This window comes from Microtus pennsylvanicus, chromosome 6, assembly GCF_037038515.1.
Source record: "Microtus pennsylvanicus isolate mMicPen1 chromosome 6, mMicPen1.hap1, whole genome shotgun sequence".
NCBI lineage: Eukaryota > Metazoa > Chordata > Mammalia > Rodentia > Cricetidae > Microtus > Microtus pennsylvanicus.
In genome coordinates this window covers 31,453,013-31,476,896 of record NC_134584.1, presented here as the reverse complement: position 1 = coordinate 31,476,896, position 23,884 = coordinate 31,453,013, and the positions used below count along the sequence as shown (strand labels likewise).

Sequence of the window (23,884 nt, the reverse complement as noted above, 5' to 3'; positions counted from 1 at the left end):
ATACCCTATCTTTTTTCATTTTACATACCAATCCCAGTTCCCAGTCCCCCCTCCTCCCATTTCCTCCACCTTTCCCTACCCCATCCCCCCATCCACTTCTCAGAAAGGGTAAGGCACATTGTATGAGGGAGGAAGGACCAAAGCCCTCCCTACTAAATCTTGGCTGAGCAAGGTATCCCTCCAAAGAGAATGGGTTCCAGGAAGCCAGGACAAGCAGTAGGAATAAATCCTGGTGCCACTAACAGTGGCCCTGCAGTCTTCCCTAGCCATACAGCTGTCACCCACCAAAAAACAAAAAAAAAAACAAAACAACAGTTCCCTTGCCATATAGTAGCCAAAATGCAAACCATACAGAATAAAGAAAGAATATTAAGAGCTGCAGAGGGAAAAGGCCAAGTAACATATAAAGGCAGATCTATGAGAATTATACCCAACTCCTCAATGGAAACCATGAAAGCCAGAAGGTCCTGGGAAGATGTGCTGTAGACACTAAGAGACCACCGTAGAAAAAACTTTCTCAACCTAAAGAAGGATATCCCTGTGAAGGTACAAGAAGCTTACAGAACAGCAAATAGACTGAAAAAAATAAACCACACCAAAAACCAAAACCAAAAAAACAGTGGGTGCTGGGGATCCAAACATCAGGTCCTCGTGCTTGTGTGGCGGGCGCTCTACCAACTGAGCATGTTCTCAGCCTTAAGTTTTTAAGCTCTCCTTAAATTGACATTTTCAGTTTATAGCCAAAAATAATGGCTTTCATTATGATCTCATCATTTATGTACACCGTTGTTTCTGGCTCATATGTGTCCCCACTTCCCTATCGCACCCCCGAGCTCGCTCTCCTCTCTGCCTCTTGTTGGTCACCTTCCTTTTCCTGTGTATTCTTCATTCTACTTCCAAGTCACGTATATATATCCATAGATGTGGATAAATCAAAACACGAGAGAACATACATTATTATTTGCTTTTCCTCTGGTCACTACCCTCTTTTGTACCCTTCCTCTTAGATCTCCTCCTACAATAGAAAGCATGTGATACTGACACTTTGGAGTAATGCCTCACTTTTAATCAAAATTCTTGAGGATGCATCTGAGATTAGATATTAAGCTAATTTCGCTGTTGGAAAGAGCAGAAACACACAGAGGGGAAATTAGACCAAGCTTATGCATCAGCTCTCCTAACTCCCTGTACTCCTTGCTGTCCTGCCCCTTTGTTCTCTTCTGAGCTTTCACAGTAGTTAGGGAAGGGGAGAGAGTTAACCTTTCCACTAACCTTAAGTAGATAGACCCTATGGGAGCTGGGGAGAAGAGCAGGTGAATGTTGTATCTTGCATCACAGACTCCTGAGCATAATAATGATAAGTAATATGACTATCAGAGGAAGAGATATGCTTAGACATTTCAGGTTTCCAAAGTTAAAATGTTCTGAGTAGTATTTTGTTCATAAGAGCAGGTATGTAGACACACACATACATACATGCATGCATACATATATACATATGTGCACACCCAACTCTGTCTTTGTAAATTTAAATTATAAGCAAGCAAAGAGACATGAGATTTCTTACATCTAGATAAAGGAAATAAAATATCCTATATACTTTGTCTTCCATGGCAATAATACAAAGACCATAGTCAAAGAAAGAAAAAAATTTAAACATATCAAAGTGAGGTGAAGACACTTCGGGCTGTCATTTGGCCAAAAACAGACTCCTGGCTCTTTCCAGTTAAAGGGTGCTTTCACCATGAAGAAACGAGATGATTGCCACTACTTTCCTCCAGCGTTGCTGTCTTCCTTCCTTTGAGGAGCAACTCTTTAGACAACACCTCAGAAAGTCCTCCTCCTCTCAGCATTTCAAAGATTAAGACGCGTCTCCCTTACATTGCTCCCGAGTTGGGCCTTCTGGGCTGCTCAGTTCCGGCACCAGCTTCCTCCTGAAGAATCAGAGGCCAGAGACGATGACAAGCCCGTGTGTGGTCACTGAGCACTTCAACTGACAGCGACAAGGTGGTGCTCCATCCACACCACTTGAAAGTGGCTGTCTGAACAAATGCTGTTGTTGTATGATCGGGCATCCCTTGGGTATATTCCCAAGAGTGGTATTGCTGGGTCCAGGGGTAGGTTGATCCCGAATTTCCTGAGAAACCGCCACACTGATTTCCAAAGTGGTTGCACAAGTTTGCATTCCCACCAGCAATGGATAAGTGTACCCCTTTCTCCACAACCTCTCCAACAAAGGCTATCATTGGTGTTTTTGATTTTAGCCATTCTGACAGGTGTAAGATGATATCTCAAAGTTGTTTTTATTTGCATTTCCCTGATCACCAAAAAGAATGAGCATGACCTTAAGTGTCTTCTGGGCAGGGAATCTGGACTGCTCTTCATTCTCAAGAGGGAGGGGGAATGGAGTGGGGGGAGGGGGAGGGGGAGGGGAGTGGGGGAGAGGGCTATGTGTGCGAGGACGAGGACGGGGAGGGAAATGGGAAACGGGGAAGAGGCGGAATTTTTTTTTTGCAACAACTAAAAAAAAATAAAATAAACAAAAAAAGAAAGTGGCTGTCTGACGACAAACAGTGGAGGCTCTGGGCCTCGCTGTAGCCTGTGTGAGAAGGGCATACATAGAAGAACAACTGTATAAGAAATAATGGCAACCTCTTCGTGTCTGCGTAAGTCTGCCCGGCTGCAGCCCACATTACTCATCTCTTCTGGCACCTGTGCTATATATTACTCTAGAGCTACAATCCTCCAAGTTTGTCTAGGTTCTTGGCCATATTTCACCACATGGAATGAAGGCTCCAAAAGAAGATAATGGTAGAAAATGGAAATAGCAGCAAAAAAGGAACCCCACGGTTGTTTTCAGTATCCAGTTGGGTCTCTAACAAAAACTTGATGTTGTCAAAGCTTGTGCACAACAGGCTAAGTGAGAATCTGAGAGCCAGATCCCCTGTTCTGCTGTAATTTAATCAATATCGGCTTGCGGCTGTTAGCTCACATCATAACAGTTAACTCGTTCACAAAGGCGTTCTAGTCCTGGCGTGCTGATGACTCAGATCTAGCTCAGAGAAGTCGGGCTCATCCAACATGGTTGGGATGTCAGCTTTACGTCTAATGCAGCTATTCTAAACATCCCTCTGGGATGTTTCCAGGCTTCTCTAGAAACAAAGATAAAGGTTTTTCCTTACAGAGAATATACCCCGAGTATCAACTGCCCACATTAGTCTCCTTCCTTCATGTAGACAATATTCAATTCTTCATCTTAATTCAAGCATTTTTATTTTTTGAATCTTTCCTTACTTTTCCCAGTTGAGATCAGTATGGTATACAGTCTCCTGAATCCATGCTGCCTGTTTAAAAATTTTCCCCTACTTTCATCTACAAACCCATTGATATACTATTTTATACACCTGAGACAAATGTCTTGAATGTATATTCATCTCTCCGGTACTATGTCTGGTACCTTGGTCCAAATTACTGCCCCCTTTCTCCTGAGTTACTAACACCTCCTTTAAATTCATCAAAGAACCACTGTTGTTTCCTTCCTCTGTCTTCATTGAAATCTCTCCTCCCCCACCACCCACCTCCAGTCACTCTCTTCCTCCTTCCCTTCCTTCTTTCCTTTTTAGTTAATCATAGAAGCCTAGTACTTAGAATATATAAAAGAATTAACCACTATATTTATCTTGTATAAAAAATTGGACTTTTAAGCCATTAAACCCACACACACATACCAAATTGCAAGATTCTCATAATTAATACCCGTAATGCTTGATCTCATGGATGTTGTGTTTGTTCTTGTCTTCTTTGACCTCCCAGCAGGTTTCAATTGTGTTGGCTTTCTCCCCATTAGCTCCTTCCTCTCTAGCTGTTGCCTTGTCTTTCACAGGTTCCTGCCTATGCAAGAACATTAAACATAAATCTCTTTAGACTAAGATTGGCTTCACCACCTCCTGGTGCACCCTTGTGCTGGGGAATCCTACTTGTATCTGCAGACTTAACGATTCCTTCATGGACTTAATGAATTGAATCCTTAACACAGATTTCTCTCCTGAGTTCTAAGCAGAAATATCCAAATTCCTCCAAGTCTCCTTTGTCTACGCAAGCTAAGGAACCACAACCTCAACACAGGCAGAAAGAGGACCAGTTCATCATCCTTCCCTGACTGAAATGATCCATCCTCTAATGCTTCCCCTTTCAGAAAAGACCCAGTGCCTCTTCTCTTATGTACACACGAAGAATTAAGGTTGCCTGCCATCATAGCTTAGCACAAGATTGGAAGAATGTATTTTAACACACACACATGGTTTATCTGCTTCATTCTAGTTTGCCGCATACACACATATAATTTATTTACTCCTCTCTTCTTTCACATCCGAACCCTTGTTCTAAATTACAATCCTTTTTGTGCCTGAATCTTTATAACAACACCACAAATTATGTACCACATTCCTCTTCTCTATACCTAGACCTCTCCAAAACTATTTTTCCACTAAAGTCAGAACCTATCTCTTTTTCAAAATCCAAACCTGTTATTGTCACATGCTTCCTTGCTTAAAAACCATCAAAATTGTACTGCTAAGGAAATAAAGGGAGATTAACCATTTTTAGACACCTAATTCCCATCATATACCAATTCTGGGGCTACATCTTGTTGCATGTTTTTGTATTTCTGCACTCGGCCACACTGGCTTTCTCTCACTTCCAGGAAAGTCACATGCTGTCTTGTTTTGAAATTTTTCACATGTGATGTACTCTCTGCTTCTGACACTCTCCACATCCTCTCCCTGACATACACTCTTCACTGTTCCTAACCTTCCAAGTAACATCAATTTTTCTGATTGCATGCTCTCTCTTTAATATCACAGATATTGTTAGCAATTCTCTATGTATTATTGTGCTGGTTTGATCAGCATCTCTCCACCCCCACAAGGTATAGAAAGTGAGACATAATTTGCCCAGTCCAGTCTCAGAACCTAAGAGAGTGCTCAGGACATCATAAATGATCCATGAATATCTGAAAGACAAATGAACAAAATCCTCACCACTTCCTCTTTTTGTTCATTTTGTTTTAGTTTTCTGAGCTCAACAACAATTTTAGGTTGGAAAATAGCAAAGGAAGTGAGCTGGAAAGGACATTTCCGATGGAATATTTCATGACAGCTTACTTAGGGAGGCCACCGTGTATGGTTTAATTCAAGAGCTAAATAAAAATCCTTCACCACAGCCTGCTCTCCTGAATCCAAGCTTACCACTTGAAACCCTCGAGGACATGGTTCTCTCTTCTCTCTCTTTTCTTTTGTTTCAGATATGCTGACAAAATCAAGGGGCCTTTGTCAACCAGGACAGAAACAATCAGGACCCGAGTGTGTTTGTATGTCTCCAGAAGAAGACTGCAGGTAGGAAGCACTCTGAAGTGTACTTGCAAATCAAGGAAACCAATCTAGGGTAGTCAGGTTGATGGAGAAGCTGACCTTGACACACAAAAGCAAAACATTAATATTCACATAACTGAAACGCCTACGTTCAGATCGGTTCATCTTTTCCTACTGGGGAGCAAGCTCTTTTAAATTATTTCTCTTATTTTTGATATTAAGGTACAATTATGTCATTTCCCTCTTCGCTTTCCTACCTCCAATAACCCTCCCAGAAGCAAGTTTTTTTAAGTTATGTCTTAGTCTGACTCCTGACGTTTGTTTTGCTTTTGTATATTTAAGCAGTCTAATTTTTGTGTTAAAAATTACTCTTGTCCATTTAAAAGTTTCAAACTCATTCTGGAGCACCTGCCTATGTGTTGCCATGCTCCCCCTCCATGATGATAATGGACTAAACCTCAGAAACTGTAAGCAAGGCCCCAATTAAATGCTTTCATTATGGTCATGGTGTCTCTTCACAGCAATAGAGCAGTGATTAAGACTGTAAGTTCTTTAATTTTGTACAGAAGACACATGCTTTTCTCAACTAGTATTAAAGAAAAATATTGAAAAATTCAGAAGATAAAATCTGGACAAACATTTGTAAGTACTCAGTCCCCATTATCTGGGAGAACAGAGTAGGTCTTTTTCTCTATAATCCCACCAGTTTACATGAGCCCAAAGGTGGCCCAGTTTGTGCTCCTCAGCTTTTTCCACAAATGTCACCAGAAGACGCTTTCTGGAAACTACTCGAAATATTCATATTGTTCTTTTAACAAAGGAAGTTTCCTTCTGTGTCTGCGTACACCAAATCTTAAGCATATGATCTACGCCTGAGCTACACCTTCCAGTCCTTCCTCTACCCATCATTTCTCCTCCTATGGAGTGAAGATGGTGAGAATGGCTAGTCCATGTCTTATTTCTTCTGAACAGAGAAAGTAGCCTTTTGTTCTAGGGCATAAACTCTACTTTCTGGAAATAACTTTACATATGGGGACACTGACTGTTCACTCTGAAGCAGACACCACAGAAAGAACTCAGATTTGGAGTGATCCCGAGAGATCTGTGCTCTCAGCCACGAGAAGAACTGATCATGTATTATATACATTTACATTAGCAGGGTGCACCCGCTTCTCTGGAGTTGCAGAGAGTCAGCCAAGGAATGGCTTAAAGCCTGTTCTAAAGCTGAGCCCTGGATTTATCCCATGCTTTTTCAGACCCAGGCCAGCTGGCCTTGGTGAGTTCCCAGGTCTACAGACAGAGAGTTCTAGGACAGCCAGGGCTACATGAGCAACTCTGTCTCAAAAATAGATAGATGATAGATAGATAGATAGATAGATAGATAGATAGATAGATAGATAGATAGATGATAGATAGATAGATAGATAGATGATAGATGGATGGATAGATAGATGATAGATAGATAGTTGGATAGATGATAGATAGATAGATAGATAGATAGATAGATAGATAGATAGATAGATAGATAGATAGATAGATAGATAGATGATTTGTTAGACACATAAACATATATAAACATATACGTATATATGTATGTATATCAAGGATTCATATTCATTTTCGTTGTTACAATGTTGGGAAATAAGCATTTCCTATTTGTTTCTTGATCTAGGTTTGCTTCTTATCTTTATTAAAAACAAAACTGTTGTATCAGTGTATTATGTTCTTTGATACAGGTAATATCTACAGTTTTTATGTACACATAATCATATTAAATCATATATTAGTATTAAATTAAAAAAAATAATAAAGCTGAGCCCAAACACATTTACAACGTGAGATAGTGATCTAGATACTGTATGGCAGCAATTGAGTAGATATTTAGAGTTCCAAGGAGATACAGAAGACCCTGGGCTACATTGATCAGGGTAAGCCAAGACTGTGCTTGATGTCAGCAAAGAAAGAATGCGAAGCTGGGGGGTGCTAGCAAGGACACAATCTCAAGAATTTGCATATTTGACTGATGTAATTGCCAGGCATTAGAGGGACTTGGGAGATGGGGAAATAAAACAGGACAGTTGGTTGGAGTTAAGTCATCGAAAATTTTGGCTTCTCAAGTGTTCAGACTTAAACATGAATTCACTTGCAAGCAATGCCAAGATTAGGACTGGAAACCAAAAATATGAGTCTCAGAAACAATACAAGATGGAATGGGGTAGGGCTGGAAGGAGAGAAAGCGACAGTGAGAAAACCTAGTGAGGAAACTTGAGTGGCTAGTTATGAAATTGGCTCTATGCCGTGTGTGTGTGTGTGTGTGTGTGTGTGTGTGTGTGTGTGTGTGTGTGTGCATTCCTGCCCTCACATGTAACACTGGCTTTCGTTCCGTGCACAGTAATTATTCAGAAGACCTTTGTGTATTTGATGTGGAATCCAGTCAATACTTCACTTCATCTGCTTGCAAATTTTTGGCTGAAAAATGTTTAAACAACAACCGGTTCCATTTTGTACACGCTGGTTCTTGCCGAGAAGGCCCCCAGCTGGAATGGGGTCTTGAGAGGCTAAGACTCGCACTGAATAGCACCAAGAGAGTGTCCTGTGGCTATGACATCTGCTATGACTGGGAACAATGCTCAGGTGAGCTACTGGGGTACATACATACTGGAAACATGCTTAGTTGAGTTCTACTCGGGTGGTGTGGTATATTCCCTCCCCATTTATACATCATATTTCTAGAATAACCCAACTTTAATCAAAAATTGTTTTTTAATAAAGTTTTAGTAATCTAAACAGAAAAGGCCAAAGATAACCAACCACAAATTAATTCAGGTAAGCATCTTGCCAGCCTTTTCCTGTGCTCACTTAGTCAGTGCCCTCCTTAGATTCGAATAAGGGGAACAGTTTCCTGCTCTCCAGGTTCAGGCAGCTCCTGCCGTACTCCAGTTGAAGAGTCGTCCTGAGAATTACCTAATTTCCCCCATTGGTTTGGACTCAGTTGAGCCAACTTTCCTATCTAGATGAGTTTGGGTTTGAGTGTGGATACCGGTTGCTGAAACCTTTTCCTTAAATTTCTTTAATCTCTCTACTAGTGACCGGGGTTGTACATGCTGGCCATTTTATTTAATCAGACAATCTGAGCCCAAGCTCACGGTTGCACTGGGCTCGAGCACTCTTTTTCCCTATGGAACAATCTTTGATCTTCTACTGCTTTTCTTTGTCGCCTGACCTATAAGGCCAACCAGATCTCCACAAAAAGCGCCATGACCCACACGTACAATATTGTTTCTGTTCCAGGGGTAGATTCTAATTCTCAGAGCACAGCCTAGCAAGTAAGTAATTCTGAAAGGACTATTTGCTCAAAATTGCTTGAAATTGGACTACCAATACTGTACTGACATTCTCATTTGGATCACTAGCTATAAAGATAGACAAATCCATTAAAAAATTGTCCCTGGTGCCTGTCTCACACATCTCAGGGGTTGCCCTGCATACAATACACATACATAAATGATAAAATGAGAGTATATTATATAGGCTATTTTATAAATTTATAGATTCATTTAATATAACATTATATAAATATAACTTTATCCCATGCCCTGATATTATTGTCACATAATTTTTAATATCTACAAAAGTCTGCAAATATTAACTATGATTAATATAATATTAACTATCCAATGTTTGTTTTGTTGGGTTTTTGTTTGTTTGTTTGTTTTTGTTTTTCTAGACAGGGTTTCTCTGTAGCTTTGGAGCCTGTTCTGGGACTAGCTCTTGTAGACCAGATTGACCTTGAACTCACAGAGATCCACCTGTCTCTGCCTCCTGAGTGCTGGGATTAAAGGCATGCACCACCACTGTCCGGCACAGTGTTTAATTAGTTTAACTTTCCCTTGATATGTTGATATTATAAACAGTGCTAAAACAGAAAAAATTGTCACAAATGACTCTCAAATTATTTCTTTAACATATGCCTTAGAAAGTGAAACTTATGGTAAATAATAATTAATGATGTTTTTATTCATTGATAATTCCCTACAATATACTTTTACCATATTCTTCCTCTTGCCTCAAATTCCTCCCAGATTCTGTCCCTAAATATTATTTTTAAAGTATAAAATGTTCATTGATACAATGCATTAACCTACTTTCTAGAAATATTCTTATGATATCTTCCTCTTTATCACATACGCTACTCACCTGCTGACACCCTCACCAAGCCTTGAGGTTGTTACTCCATTAGAAGTTGCCAATTTTCATGATGGCGAGGCATTGTGCTCCCATTCCGCTTAAGTGGATCACAATTGCCATCACTTGTGTGAACCAAAAGGAAGCGGAGACTTCATGGCAGTGCATCTGCTCCGAGATAACACCTGCCCCTGAAATGGGAAGTTTCATATAATTTACAAAATATGGCTAGAGATTAGGATTTAACATAACATGAGCATCTAGATGCCCCTTATGACGCATTTTCAAGAGCTGTCTCTGAAATCTGGAAAAGAAGCACACAGTGGAAACCTGTGGAGTTCTTCCATGTAAATCACCTGAAGTTCGCAAGCATCCCCTTTCATTCATCTGAGAGAAGAAGAAAATGCCTGACTCAAGTCCACACTACTTCTGATCAGTTTAAAACTGATAACCAAAGTCATCTCCTTCAGCAGACCACAAGGTGTGACTGTAACAGAGGGAAGATGTGACTTCACATAGCACAGAGCAGCTGATTTAGCCCTCACTCAGGAGAATAAAATACCCAAATCTTTAAGTCAGCGTCACATCTGAACAGGTCAATTCCACATAAGAGAGGGCCTGATTCAGACACCACCCAATGCTAGATACTATAAAATCTCTTGTAGATAAAACTTCTGGTATGCGTATTTTAGTTGTTTGGCCAACAGCGTTAATCATCTGACATCTCACTCCGAAACAGGATTTTGTAGTAGATAGGAGCTGCAAGTATTAGGCAGAATGCTTTTTATATACAACCATTTTCACAGAGAATTGTAATACATGGATATTATTGTCAGAAGTAAAGAAAGAGCCAGGCAGGGCAGTTCCGACCTGCCATCCTAGGACATGAAAGGCTGATGCAGGAGAATTGATGAGTTCAAAGCCGGGCAGGACTACATGGTGATTTCCAGGCCAGGCTGGGTTACAGCAGGAGATTCTGTCTCACTAGCCCTTCTACAAAAAAATAAAAGGGATTTGGACAGATGGATGATTTAAAAAAAAAAATGGCCTCTGGCTTTACTGTCCAGGTTGGAATTTAGGAAGATGTTTAATGTTATCTCGCTTTCTTCCATGCAGTCAGCAAGGCATTTATGGAACTCTTCCTTTAGAGAGATTTTGTTTTACTATTTTATTAGAAATTCCTTTCAAACCTATGTGACATGAAAATAATTGCTACAATATGACTTCACTGAAATGTCCCTTCACAAAATAATCTGCTTTATTAAGTACCCACAGATTCTACTAACACAAGTTCATTTTTAAAAGAAGTACTAAAAAGTTTGAACATTTAATTAGTATATCTCAAATTAGTAGAATGTTTAGTAGTATTAAAGCTAACGTATAAGCATTTCTTAATAAAAAGATTGGCTTATTTAATTAAAAGAATAATTTTGGTTCTGTAAATAGTTAAGCAACAAAAAGAATCTTTTTTTAAGGTAATAATCAGGCTCAGACAGAATTATTTTTTTAAACAGCTGCTTTTTGTTTTATCCAATGACCTTTTTTTAAAAAAAAGATTTATTTATTAATTATGTATACCGCGTTTTCCCTACATATATGGTGCAGACCAGAAGAGGGCACCAGATCTCATTACAGATGGTTGTGAGCCACCATGTGGTTGCTGGGAATTGAACTCAGGACCTCTGGAAGAGCAGTCAGTGCTCTTAACCTCTGAGCCATTTCTCCAGCCCATAGAATTATTTTCTATTTTTATTTATTCTTTGATAATTTTGTACAGGTTATACAGTGTCTCCACCTCCCTTGGCCATACTTCAGGTATTTCCCTCTTCTGCCTCCATGTCCCCTTCTCCTCCTCTTCACCCTTTATAACCCACTGAGTACAGTACTGCATGGTTGTAGGGCCGTCCTCCTGAGCATGGACAGTCTCCAACAGCCACCCCCAAGAAGAAAAGTGATTCCCTTTCTCCCAGCAAGCATCAATTACCAATAGCTCTTTATCTCATGAACCTCCTTTCCTTTTAACTGTCTTGTTTTGGCTCCAATTACCAATAGCTCCTTATCTCATGAGGCCCCCCTCCCTTTTGTATGGCTTGTTTCATGCAGGTCTTATGCAGTTACCTGCGCTGAATTCATGAATGCAAAGGGCACATTGTTTTCTGAAGGCAGCATTTCACAGCATTCTCCCCATCCGCCAGCTCGTACATCCTTCCCACCCTCTCATTTTCGATGTTCCTTGAGCCTTCTGGGTGGAGCTAGAGTAATATAAATGTCCTATTTAGAGTTGAGAATGCAACAATTTCTTATGCTCTGCCCTTAACCAGCTATTAGTCTTCGAGTTGGCTGACTGCCCATTGCATAAGAGGCTTCTCAGATCAACATTGAGAACAGCTTGACAATATGTCCGCTTAACAAAACAACAGCAGGGGCATCACACACACACACACACACACACACACACACACACACACTGTTCCTAGAGCCTCTGACCTTTCCAGCTAAGGGAGTGAATAACATTGGGAATAGCACCATATAATAATACAAACTAATCTATTTACAAAGAAAGAATTTAGAAATGTATTTTATAGCAAACCCACAAATTGCGGTCCTAGTAATGTTAAGTTGAATTGAATTCCATCTTTCTTAAACTATGTTCAAGATTACAGTGAGCTCTTTACAACTCCTTTCCTTCCCTATTTAAAATGAAATTATTAAAAAAATTTTAGAGAGTCAAAAGTGAAATATCAAAGTAGCAAGATGTTCTCTTTTCAAAACTTAGAAAAGAAATGGCTCCCTTAGGGGACCTATTTTTATGGATATTAAATGTTCTTTTTGAATTACAAGAATATTCTCTACCAACAAACCAGCCAACAGGAAGAGGAAATTCATTCAGCAAAAGCCCATTTAGCATCCCACCTATGGAAGTTCCTGTGCAGTGTGGTGAGGGGGCTGAACATAAAGGACGCTTTGTTCCCCTCAGACTGTTCACAGTACTCAGGGAACCAATATTAAACAGCTCTTGCATGACTCACTTTAATGCAAAGGGATGTGATAAGAACTGTAAGAGAGAGATGAGTCTTCGGACCTAGATTTCATAAGAATGGAAGTGGGAGGACTGAGTGTTGAAGGATTCCTTGCTAGACATGGTGGGAATGGCCCTTAGGTGCTGAAAATAAACAGGCTTGGTGCATGGAAGTCACAATGAAACACACACACAAAAAGAATGATGACAGCATCTTCCCAAGACCTGAGAGGACTGGTTTTCTTAAGCAAGGTGGAACAATCCCTTGGCCTTCTCCAGTTCCATCTCTCTGACAATAAATGAGATTTTCCCACTACCCTTACCTCCTTCAGTTGGCTATGTACTGGCTAAAATGGGCAAGTTCCAAGTTCAACAAGACACTCTGCCTCTGTATGATAAGGTAGAGAGCAATCCAGGAAGATAGCTGATGGCAACCTGCGTCCTACATACACACACGCAAACACACACACACTAAAAAGGAAAATGATTGCATAAACACAATATTTACATGAATTATGCAGTGATTAGGTGCCCCCAAAACTGACTCTCATAGGGCAATCATCCAAATTAACTACTTATTAAAAATACAGACCACAGGTGCAACCAAATAATATCCTGGTATGGAATGAGTAACTATGACACAGTTATATAAACATGTTGAAGCTTGTGGGTCATTTATTAAAATATCTGCCCCTATCATTTACTAACTGCTTGATCACAGGCAAACTTTTGAGATCAGTTTGTTTATCTGTAGAACTGGCATAAAATAAGTGTGTCATAACAGACTTATGGTCAAAACAGACTTATGGTCATAACAGACTTGCAAGGATTCAGCAAAGCGTGTAATGTGCTTGGCACAATGTATTGGTTCAGAGTTCATATCCAATAAATAATGACTATAATGTTAATAAGAAATGCCCAGAGTAAATGACAGGACACATCACAGATCTTGTCTTCGTGGTTTAATAGAGTGAATGAGAGAAATAGCTCAACTCCTGATTGGATGTCAGCCATGAAGCATGGAAGGGGTCAGCAATGGCCCTTTTCTAGAACCTTACTAGCTTAAGAAAGTATTCCCAAAGACAAACACATAGGCATCCTCATGAACATTAACCTTCATCAGGCGATGAAAGGAGACAGAGACAGAGGAGCACGGGACAGAAATCTCAAGGTCCAAATCAGGAGCAGAAGGAGACGGAGCACGAGCAAGGAACTCAGGACCGCGAGGGGTGCACCCACACACTGAGACAATGGGGATGTTCTATCGGGAACTCACCAAGGCCAGCTGGCCTGGGTCTGAAAAAGCATGGGATAAATCCGGACTAGCTGAACATAGAGGACAATGAGGAATACTGAGAACTCAGGAACAATCACAGTGGGTTTTTGATCCTACTGCACGTACTGGCTTTGGGGGAGCCTAGGCAGTTTGGATGCTCACCTTAGGAGACCTGGATAGAGGTGGGCGGTCCTTGGACTTCCCACAGGTCAGGGAACCCTGATTGCTCTTCGAGCAGATGAGGGAGGGGGGCTTGATCGGGGGAGGGAGAGGGAAATGGGAGGCGGTTGCAGGAGGAGGCAGAAATCCTTAATAAATAAATAATAAAAAAGAAAAAAGAAGGAAAGAAAAAGAGAGAAAGAGAGAGAAAGAGAGAAAGAAAGAAAAATGCAAATAGCCAATAAATATTTTTAGAGCAAAAAAAAAAAAAAAAGAAAGTATTCTCCTGTCTAAGATTCTCATCTCACCATCCAACAACTGTTGGGTCCTTTAGAATGTCACTGTAATTCAATTTTCTCTTCCTTGCCACCAAGGACCTCGGTAATAGGATTAAGTAAAACCAAGCCACAAAGGACTGTCTGAGATGACTCACGCTGTCTCTTCCATTGCAGCCCACACTTCCAACTGTGTCTGCCTGTTGCCCCCACAGTGCCCCAAGGATGGGAACCAACCCTACTGTGTCAAACTGGGATCGTCCACACGCGGAAGAACAGTAGACATCTGTACAGTGGGAGCTGTAAGGTGTGCAAACAGAAAGATGGAGATACTGAACCCTGGGAGGTGTCCAGATTAGCACAGTCACTGAGACATGAATTTACTCATCCAAAAGCAAGGATGGGCACGAGGACAGGAAGCTGGGAAAGCCAATGGATGGGAACAAAGTGTAATGACATGTTTGTGATAAAATCCATTACTTTGTATGATAGCCTTAGAAAAAACAATTTTCAAAAGCATTATATGAAAAGAAAACTGCCATGGTCATAAATTACTGGAAAAAAATTTTGTGTGGTCTTTATATCATTCCCTTCCCATCAACTCACCATTCGATCACCTCCTATCTAACGTTGTCCCTGTGTCATATTTCTGAGATGAAACGTTCGTATCGATCCGGTAAATTATCTTACACTGCACAAAATACATTGGGGCTTCTGAGGACCTTGGCCGCCTGTGGTAAACACTATACTCACAATTAGAAACAATAAAACCTGTAACATTTTTCAATAGATCAATAAATGGAAAGCTTCAGAGTCCATAATACACGTTACAAACACCCAATCTTTATGTTTTCATTTCACCAATAATTTCTCAGTTTCCATAATGTAGAAAGTACTATCCTGTGTCCTTGGTGGTACTATGGCAATCATTGGGGATAGCATTTCAAAAACACCTAGTTTTGAGATGAATCATAACAGAGCTGGCCCTGACTTCATTTTTTTTATTTTATTATTTTTTTCTAAATAGAGTTTTTCTGCGAAACAGTCCTGGCCGCCCTGCAACTCACTCTGTAAACCAGGCTGGCCTTGAACCCACAGAGATTCTCATGCCTCTGCCTCCCAAGTTCTGGGATTAAAGATATGGGTCACCACCACCCAGCTGACCCTGATTTCATAGTTGGTCAAAAGCATAGTCTCTCACTTCTTACTCACCCTACAAATGGATGTGCAGCCTGTGTTTTCCTGTATCTCTAACTCAGTGGGACTCCTGCTTCAGGGAAGGAGGCAATGAGCCCGAGGACCTGATAGAGATCTTCCTATGCTTTGCATGTTAAATGCAGATCTTCCTCCTCTCATTAATCATAAAATGTTGACAACATCTAAAGACCTTGTAACATAAAATGAGAAAAATGAGGAAGGAAATACCCTGAGAAGACGTATTTTCCAGGCGTTATTAGAGTTGAGTGGGCTCTCTCCCTAGGACTTGCCAGCCCATCATCCTCCCACTCAAGTAACCCGCCCGATTCTGGCAGTGGTGGAGGCTGTGCGCTGCTCCTGTCTTCAGCATTCCTGAGACAATACACTGAAGAGGACCGCATGCCGTAGAAAAGCCAGCCAAGTGGCAAGAAACTTTCTTCAAAGCTGACTTGGCTCTGTTCCACCCAATTCTCCTGTGAGTTCTGTAATTCTTCCCTATGAAACAGACCTCAGGAAGGAAAGGAACCCAGGAGGGGAGGGGGATCGTCCTGCAGGCATATACATTCTGTGTTCATAGGGCAAGTTCTAGTTCCCTCCTCTCTCCTGGGTAAAAAAGGATGCTATTAAAAAAATATATACTCCCGCAGCCACACCACCAAAGCCACCATGGAGTCATTTGTGGGGCAGAGGCCATCTCCATCTACAGTTAAATGTGAGCAGGCACGGTAAGAAGCCACCAAAAACAGCCTTTCTGCATGGATAGAACAGTTTTAATAAAAAAAAGGAAACCGCCCGGCTGCCTTGGAAGGTAGAGAGGCAGGCAGCTGTAAACACTTACTGGATTATAAAGGGATACATGCTATGTGCAAGGGGGTTCAGCTCAGACAGAAGAGGTACTGTGGTTGTAGTCCAAAGCATTCGCGTGATGACTGACAGCTGTGGTCAGGAGCATTCAACTAAGGCTTCCGGAAAGTCTTCAGTTTTTGTTTCCCTGAAAAACCAAATTCAGGGAGGGTAGAGCCATGACCAACAGCTCTGCCACTTTGGATAGCCACTTCCCTGTGACCAAATAGTGAGGACCTGCTGCATGCCATGGGAAGTCGGCACTGCCGATGGTGATGAGATTTCTAAGAGGGTCATGAAGGTGCTGGTTCATGCTTTAAGCACTTCCCTCTTCCATGAGCTGAGAGCACTTCCCATCTAGTGCTGAAAGCCAGAGATGCTTACCAGAATGGCTGAGCACTCAGAGAAAGCGGGAGAGGATAGTGAAGTAGGGGTAAGATAGGAACGACCCTTTCAGAACCTCGGTCCCAAGGCACAGAGAAGGACTGGAAAACTGGCAAGCATCACCGTTCCGATTAAATGAACACACAGAGAAAGACAAGCAAGTGATGGCCACAGGTGAAGATAGTTTATAAAATGAACATCAGCTATGAGATGGAATACCAAACCAGAACCAACTTTTAAAAACAGAGAGTGACTGGAAATCTATGTGATCTGTTCCAGACTTAGTTAATGGAAGCAGAAATAAATTTGACACAACATAGTGAAAGCAAGGGCTGTCATAAGCAAGGGTTACACACTGGTTGCCTGAGACAACAACCATCTATTCTCTGACAGTTCCGCATGCTAGCAGTCTGAAGTAGGATGTCTTAAGGACCAGTTTCTCTGAAAACCTGAAACCCATCCTTGCCTCTTCTGGCTTTCAATAATTGCCGGCAGTCCTTGACATTTTTCGGTTTAAAGATGCATGCATGCCTGCATCCCTCCGTAGCCCTGTTCATCTCTTCTTTCTGTAAATGCCTAGACGCGACCCACTCTTTTCTGGGACTCCCTTGGGCACCTGCATCCACATGTACAAACCCACACGGAGACACACATGTATAAGGATCATTAAAAATACGGCAAATCTTTTTAAAGTTCCCTGTCTGTTGTCCATAGCATAATCAAAGATCACACCAGAAATAGCATCCTTTTGGCTGAAAACAAGTCACACTTACTTTGGAGTATTTTTCTTTTCTTTACAAAAATCGTCCCTTTTAATGATGACTACCTGATCTTTTACCTCTCCAATTACGTTTGTCTCAAAGAACATTCTTAGTCTGCATTAAGCTAATTTACATACCATTTACCAGTTGAATTCTTCACACCCCGATATTAATATTAATACAGCAATTTAGTACAATAGGTGTTAAGAACTGGTAATAAAATTATCGCGAAGCTGAGAGCAGCTCCAGAGCATATTAAATACCTGGAATTTAGATTGGAAATCTCCAACTCTGTCCTAGAAGATTAAATAAATTCTATATCAAAGCAAGAGCATTATCCTCCAAAGCTAATGGAGACGAGTGCTGAGCATCTCTGTGTATCGCCTGGATGGCTGAAGATTAAATCAGGTCTTTTATTTAAATATAGATTTTGATTTTGTTGATTCTGCGGTATGCGGACAAAATAACTGAACTCCCCCATTTAAAGGACTGTATGAGTTTGTCAAGGCCTTTGGGATGCTGTATAAATAGGATCTTAAAATTCCCAGTACTCTAATGGCATGATGTTGCAGCGAAACTGAAAGGTTTCTCTCTCAATCTTTAGTAAAGATCTCAGCCTTTTAGATGTTTTCCCCCTTTCTACAAAAGACTTCCACAACATTCAATCTGCTTTGCTTTGAAGGTTGAGCTTCTCTGTTGTTTCCAAAAGATCGGTCACAAGCTACACCTCATCCCATCCTTGTCTAAATCCTAATCCTCAATGAGAAGTTGATGGAGTGTAATGATTCTAATTGGCCTTGGGTACCAAACTGCCTCAAAGCTTGATTAATTGGATTCCAAATGGCCGGTTCCCCCTCAGGTCACTTTTGTTCTTTGGGAATACACTGCAAGCAGAATCAATGAGGCATCCTACTTCTAACCTAACAAATGGCCTGAAAAATCCTAGTTTTTACCCGGTCTGTTTATGGATGTGAGACAGGTCACTGCTTCCCTATCTGTCTTCTTGACAAGTTCTGGCTGCAGAGTTTTAGCGCCACATGTCCACTGTCAGTTGGTGAAGGTAGATGTCACCAATCAGGTGGCTCCAGGGGACAGATGGTACACTGAAAGTCATACTTACAGGGACTTATATAAAAGGATGTTTATCACGACATTATTTATAATAGCAATGACAGATCTTAAATATCCAATAATAAATCATAGTCACAGCAGATGATAACAAGTATGAGGTCACTGGTATCTTTTATGGTGACATTAATGGGCATGATAAAAATTTAAAAACCAGACTGTGAAATTTCTGGGTGTATATAAATGGCTCTCAACCAGGCACTGTGGTGTATACCTGTAATCCCATCACTTGGGAGATGGACACGTGAGGATTGGAGGTTCAAGGTCAGCCTCAGTTATATAGTAAGTTTGAAACCAACCTGGACCCCAAAAGACCTTTTCTCAAACAAAACAAAATGAAATAAAATAATATAAACAAATATAAAATAAAATGATGCCTGGGAAAACATGTATTGCTAAAATGTGAAGTAAGTTTTATTTTCCTCTACTCTTGTGAAGTCTAGGGTGTGTTTTTTTTTTTTCTCTTCCTCTAGATTTTATCCGAACTGCATGAATTTTTATACTGGACAAGAAAATTCATTTTTTCCTTCTTCTTGAGAAAAGAAGAAGGAAATTCTGCTGTGTACACAAACTGATAGCTTGGGTATTAGGACCTTCCTGTTCGGGATTTACTCATATGAGGGATGGTTGGTAGTTTTTATCCAAACTTATGAGCCTCGTGTATATCAGTCATTCATTTCCAAGAAATTCCTGTTAGTTCACAAGAATTGGGTTTATAATCATGCAGATATTTGGGGTGAACTTAGAGGCTAATGTACAGGTTTTCAGGGTACGCTTAAACTAGTATTATACATAGTAGGAAGCAGTGAGTGACTATTAAATATTATAGATACAAATAATGTCATAAAATTTAAAAAATTATACTAAACAGTTAAGTTTAAAAATTAAGTCTAGGAGCTGGAGAGATTTCACAGCCATTGAAGTACTTGGCAAACAAACATGAGTTCTTGAATTTGGATCCTTAATAAAAAAGCAAAGCAAATAATCTAACAGACATCTAACAGAATATTTTGCCCAATCTTAAATGGCTGTTTAAGCTTAAATAAACCTAGCTGAAGTCTAGTTTGCGCAGGCAAAAGTAATAACAGTAAGGTAAATAGGGTAAAAGACCAGCTCACTCTATTTCTTCTGAATGTGGTTGGAGTGTGTGTGTGTGTGTGTGTGTGTGTGTGTGTGTATGTGTGTGTGTGTGTGTGTTGTAATGTAGCTTCTGAACAGACTTTACAAGACGATTCATCCATAGTTCCCCAACTCTATATTGCGTTGAGATGGCAGGTGCTTCATCATTCCATGTTCCTTGGTCACTAACATGAACCAAGCCCCAGACCTCTGCTGTCCTTCTGTAAATACGTGGAATAAGCAAAAGAAAAATAAATAAATAAACAACAACGAAAAAACAAAATAGCTGCAATGACCAACAACAGTTTCTGTTTTCAGCGGCTGATATCCAGGGATAGTTTGCTGTGTCTTCGCCTACCTTACCTGTGTGATTTTAGCAGAAGTTTAGCCAATGGCCTGAGGCCGTGGAAAGATAATCTCTTTCACTTTCTGAAATAAAGTTCCAGACTACTTTTCTGTGGGCTTTCGTGAGAATGGAAACTGGGCCTTTTAACGTGGTCTATAATCACTAACATACTTAAGGGAAAATACAGAAATGAAATCAAAACAGAATAAAGGAATGATGATAACTCATTTTTAAGCATATAATGAATTGTGTCCATCAATCAGTAGAGAAATTGATTAGGAGAATTAAGATGCAATGATTAAATAAATCCTTGTATAGAGAATTTACCTAATAGGACTGAAAAAAAAAACAGAAATGCAAAATTGTTGAACACTTTCCTCGGAAACTATTAGATTTCAATATCAGTATGGAATCTTGAAAATGCTTATTGTTTTTACAAGCATTGCAGAGTTAGTTAGACCTGCTTTATATTTTTTGATTACCAAATCACTCCCTCCGCATATTTTTTACTGATTGCTGAATTCCAAAGAACTCTGGAATTCTTTTAGTATAATGTAGAACTGGAGTCTTTATTCCAACTGCTAACAGCATGGTGGAGCTCAAAATCTAATATATATGCAGCAGCAGGCAGCATTTAGTTCCCAGTCTTCCCCAAACCCATTCATTCTCCCATCTAAAGGCCAGCAATTCAGAAGAGACTATTCCTAATTTCTGCCCTAGACTCAACAAGTGAATCTCAATTGGTTCAAGTCTGTCAGCAGGGTTTCATCTTCCCACCCATATGGCTTGGGCGATGAGACTAAGAGAATTCTGGGAAGAGGAAGGGCAGATACACAGTCACAAGCCAAATGTAAAGAGAGCAAAATGAGAAGGGCTAGTTGAGAAAATATGCCAAGCTATGTAGCTAAACATAGATAAGAATAATGGATTAATTTAAGTTGTAAGAGCTAGTTAATAATAAGCCTGAGCAATAGATCAAATAGTTTATAATTAATATAAGCTCCTGTGTATTTTGCGGGGATTGAATAGCTGCAGGACTGGGCAGGACAGAATTCCCATCTACAGTAAAATGAGGGAAAACCACAATCAGAAGATATTATGTGAGAAAAAAAATGTCCATTTTCAATAAAAGGGAAAAGATGAGTTTTGTCCTTTTGGAGGCTTTAGAGAATAGACTCTTTCCTTGCCATTGTTACCATTCAGAGGCCATCTCCATTTCTTGGCTCATGTGTCTCTAATAGTTTTGTTTGTCAGCCTAGCCATTAACAACTGAACCATCTCTCCAGCCCTGTGGGTCTCCTTCTTTATCTGGTTTCTGCATCTGCCACACATTTCTCTACTTTCTTACTCTTTTCTTACTTTGTCTCACCAGAACCTGTATGGTCTTAGTAGATCTACCCAGAGAATCCAGGATACATTTCCAAACTTTAACTACCTCTACAGTCTCTTTTGCCATGGGACATAATGTATTCACAGGTTTTCAAGACTGGAAAGGTATGTTTGGAAAAAATCCTCCATTGTGATAGTTTTGGGAGCTTGGGAATTTTAAATTAATCATGAACCATTTCAGAAGCAGAAGGCCAAAATCATGCCTCATAAAACTAATGCTTTCCTGAAAACTAGGCTCCACTGGTCCCATGAAGTAAGATCAGAGCTGCGAGAATCCTCAAAATAACACTAGGAGGACTACATTTCTCTGTCTTCTGTCAATTGTGTCTTTGTTGTTCCCTTTTTTAGTTCTTAGCCATGAAGTGAGCACATGCATTTTTCTCATCTTAAATAAAATACTTTGCATATTGGGCACACTCTCACTTCATCCTAGTCTTGCTTTTAAATATTGATATATACTGCTTTCCACCAGCTCAAATACCATGAACCCGTCAATTATTAGCTGAAATCTCCAGGAAAGCCAAATTTTCTGTGTATACATCATTTCATTTATTTGCCAGAGTGTTGGAAAGCCTTTTAACACAAGTCATTACCAGATCTTTATTGTATTGGCAGTGTGTCTCCCCCGACCCCCAGCACCGTTATCTTAATGCAAGCACTCTTATTTGCTAAGAGGGTGGTGGGGAGTTTGAAGCTTGATTGCAACCCTTGCCTTGTGGTACTCAGAAGAAGGCAATCAATTTTACCTTCTCCCGTGTTAACCACACTGCTAAGGCTAAGTCAGTTAGTGCCCAAGCTGCAGACGGCCTTTCCTTCTATCAGCTGCTCCAGGAGGAGATAAGCACTTTTCTGAAGTAGGACCAGCAAGCCTCTTCTGATAGTTTAACCTGAGGCTCAGAGAACAAAGATATAGCTTTATTTATTTTTTTCTGCTTAAACTTCTGATTATTGTATTTTTCTCTAGGAAGTGAGAATCAAGAAAAACTCTTTCGGAAGTCCTGAGTTTGATTCCCACATCCAACATCTCACAACTACCTGGAATTCTAGCCCCCAGGAGATCTAATGCCTTTGCCATCCCAAACTCTTCCACTTGTAGGCACATCATACACATAATTTAAAATAAAATAAATCTTTTTTAAAAATTATGTCTGCGTCCTCTAGTATTGCTGGTTGTACTGGCCAACTCTCCTTTCTGCTTTAGACTCGGGAATCACAGAAATTCACACCTACTCATTAGATGAACCCCTTCATCCCTACATAAAATCTCCACAATGTTTATAATTTAAGATTAGTAAGGAATAGGGGAAAAATCAGAGAAGGAAATGACAGACAATGAAGACAATTAGACTGCTACAACAAATGTGTCAAGTTAAGAGGGGTGCAATTTATAATTCAAGTTAATATTTCTCCAAAGGTGGAAGCAATATCATCTGTACCAAAACAACCTTAATTATTCCTGTGTCACGTGAACTTTACATACTTTCCTATGGCTCCCAAGAGGGTAATGAGGCAGCACTACAATATAAACCAGCAAATCGCTTCTTTTATCCACAACAAAAATCTAAACCAAGACCATAATTAATGATTAAGTTTAGATGCACTCTGACACAGAGATCTTGACCCATGAGAACCAGAAAAAAAAATGTCTTCCACACAGGAACTCTGACCTGAGGTATTACTTAAATAATAGTAATAATAATGTATTTACCATTGACTCTACAATAGGCATATCGAGAACCTTACATGGGTTAACACACTGAAACCTAGCTATAACTCATTGAGATAAATATTTTTCCACACATTTTTAAGACTTGGGAAAACCAAACACAAATAATTCAAGGGCATGAGAGGTTAGGAATATCCTTGGTTCTTATTATAAGCCTAAGGAATCTAAATCTCCTAACACAGAACCCTGAAATTCTTATTTTACCAGATTTCCGGATTGCCAGAACTCTGAGAATGCAATCCTTAAATATGTTAGAACAAGAAATAAGATTGCTAAAATTTTCAATTAGACAGTTAACTCTTTGCCTAGGAGAAAAATCTAGCTTGAGTTAGAAAAAAATCAGCAATTTGAAGAGTGACTAGATTCTCATATAATAAGTCCATGAAGATAAAGAAGTTGTCACCAAGTCAGAAGAAATCAAAACAAAAGGACCGATGTCAGCATGGGCTGAAGCATTCACTAAGCATTCCCCATCGCCAGACACTGTGTGCGTTTTCTTTATGGATGATGATCTTAACAGTAAGGAAATTCTAATGGACAATATCTTACTATTTGAGGCCTACCATGCAGCTGAAGATGGTACATTAGCCCAACTCAAGAGAATATTACTAACAAACACAGATTTCACAAAGGACTGGACAGAGCATCAAGAATTATGCCTCAGTCCACAATGTCTAGGAATGCTGAAAGACAGCCCCGTCCTCCTCC

At 40.1% G+C, this 23,884-nt stretch overlaps 1 protein-coding gene across 2 annotated transcripts in view; it reads left to right on the top strand.

The window, feature by feature from the left end:
• Positions 1-14,841, top strand: part of C6 (complement C6) — a 67,282-nt gene extending 52,441 nt beyond the window's left edge. The window contains exons 16-18 of one of the 2 annotated variants that reach the window (XM_075975966.1): positions 5,303-5,393; positions 7,762-8,003; positions 14,461-14,841. In XM_075975966.1, coding sequence (XP_075832081.1) covers positions 5,303-5,393; positions 7,762-8,003; positions 14,461-14,642 — 515 coding nt within the window. In that variant the 3' untranslated portion in view covers positions 14,643-14,841. The remainder of the gene's footprint in view (positions 1-5,302; positions 5,394-7,761; positions 8,004-14,460) is intronic. The other variant, XM_075975967.1, reaches the window with a different exon arrangement.
• Positions 14,842-23,884: the final 9,043 nt, after the last annotated feature.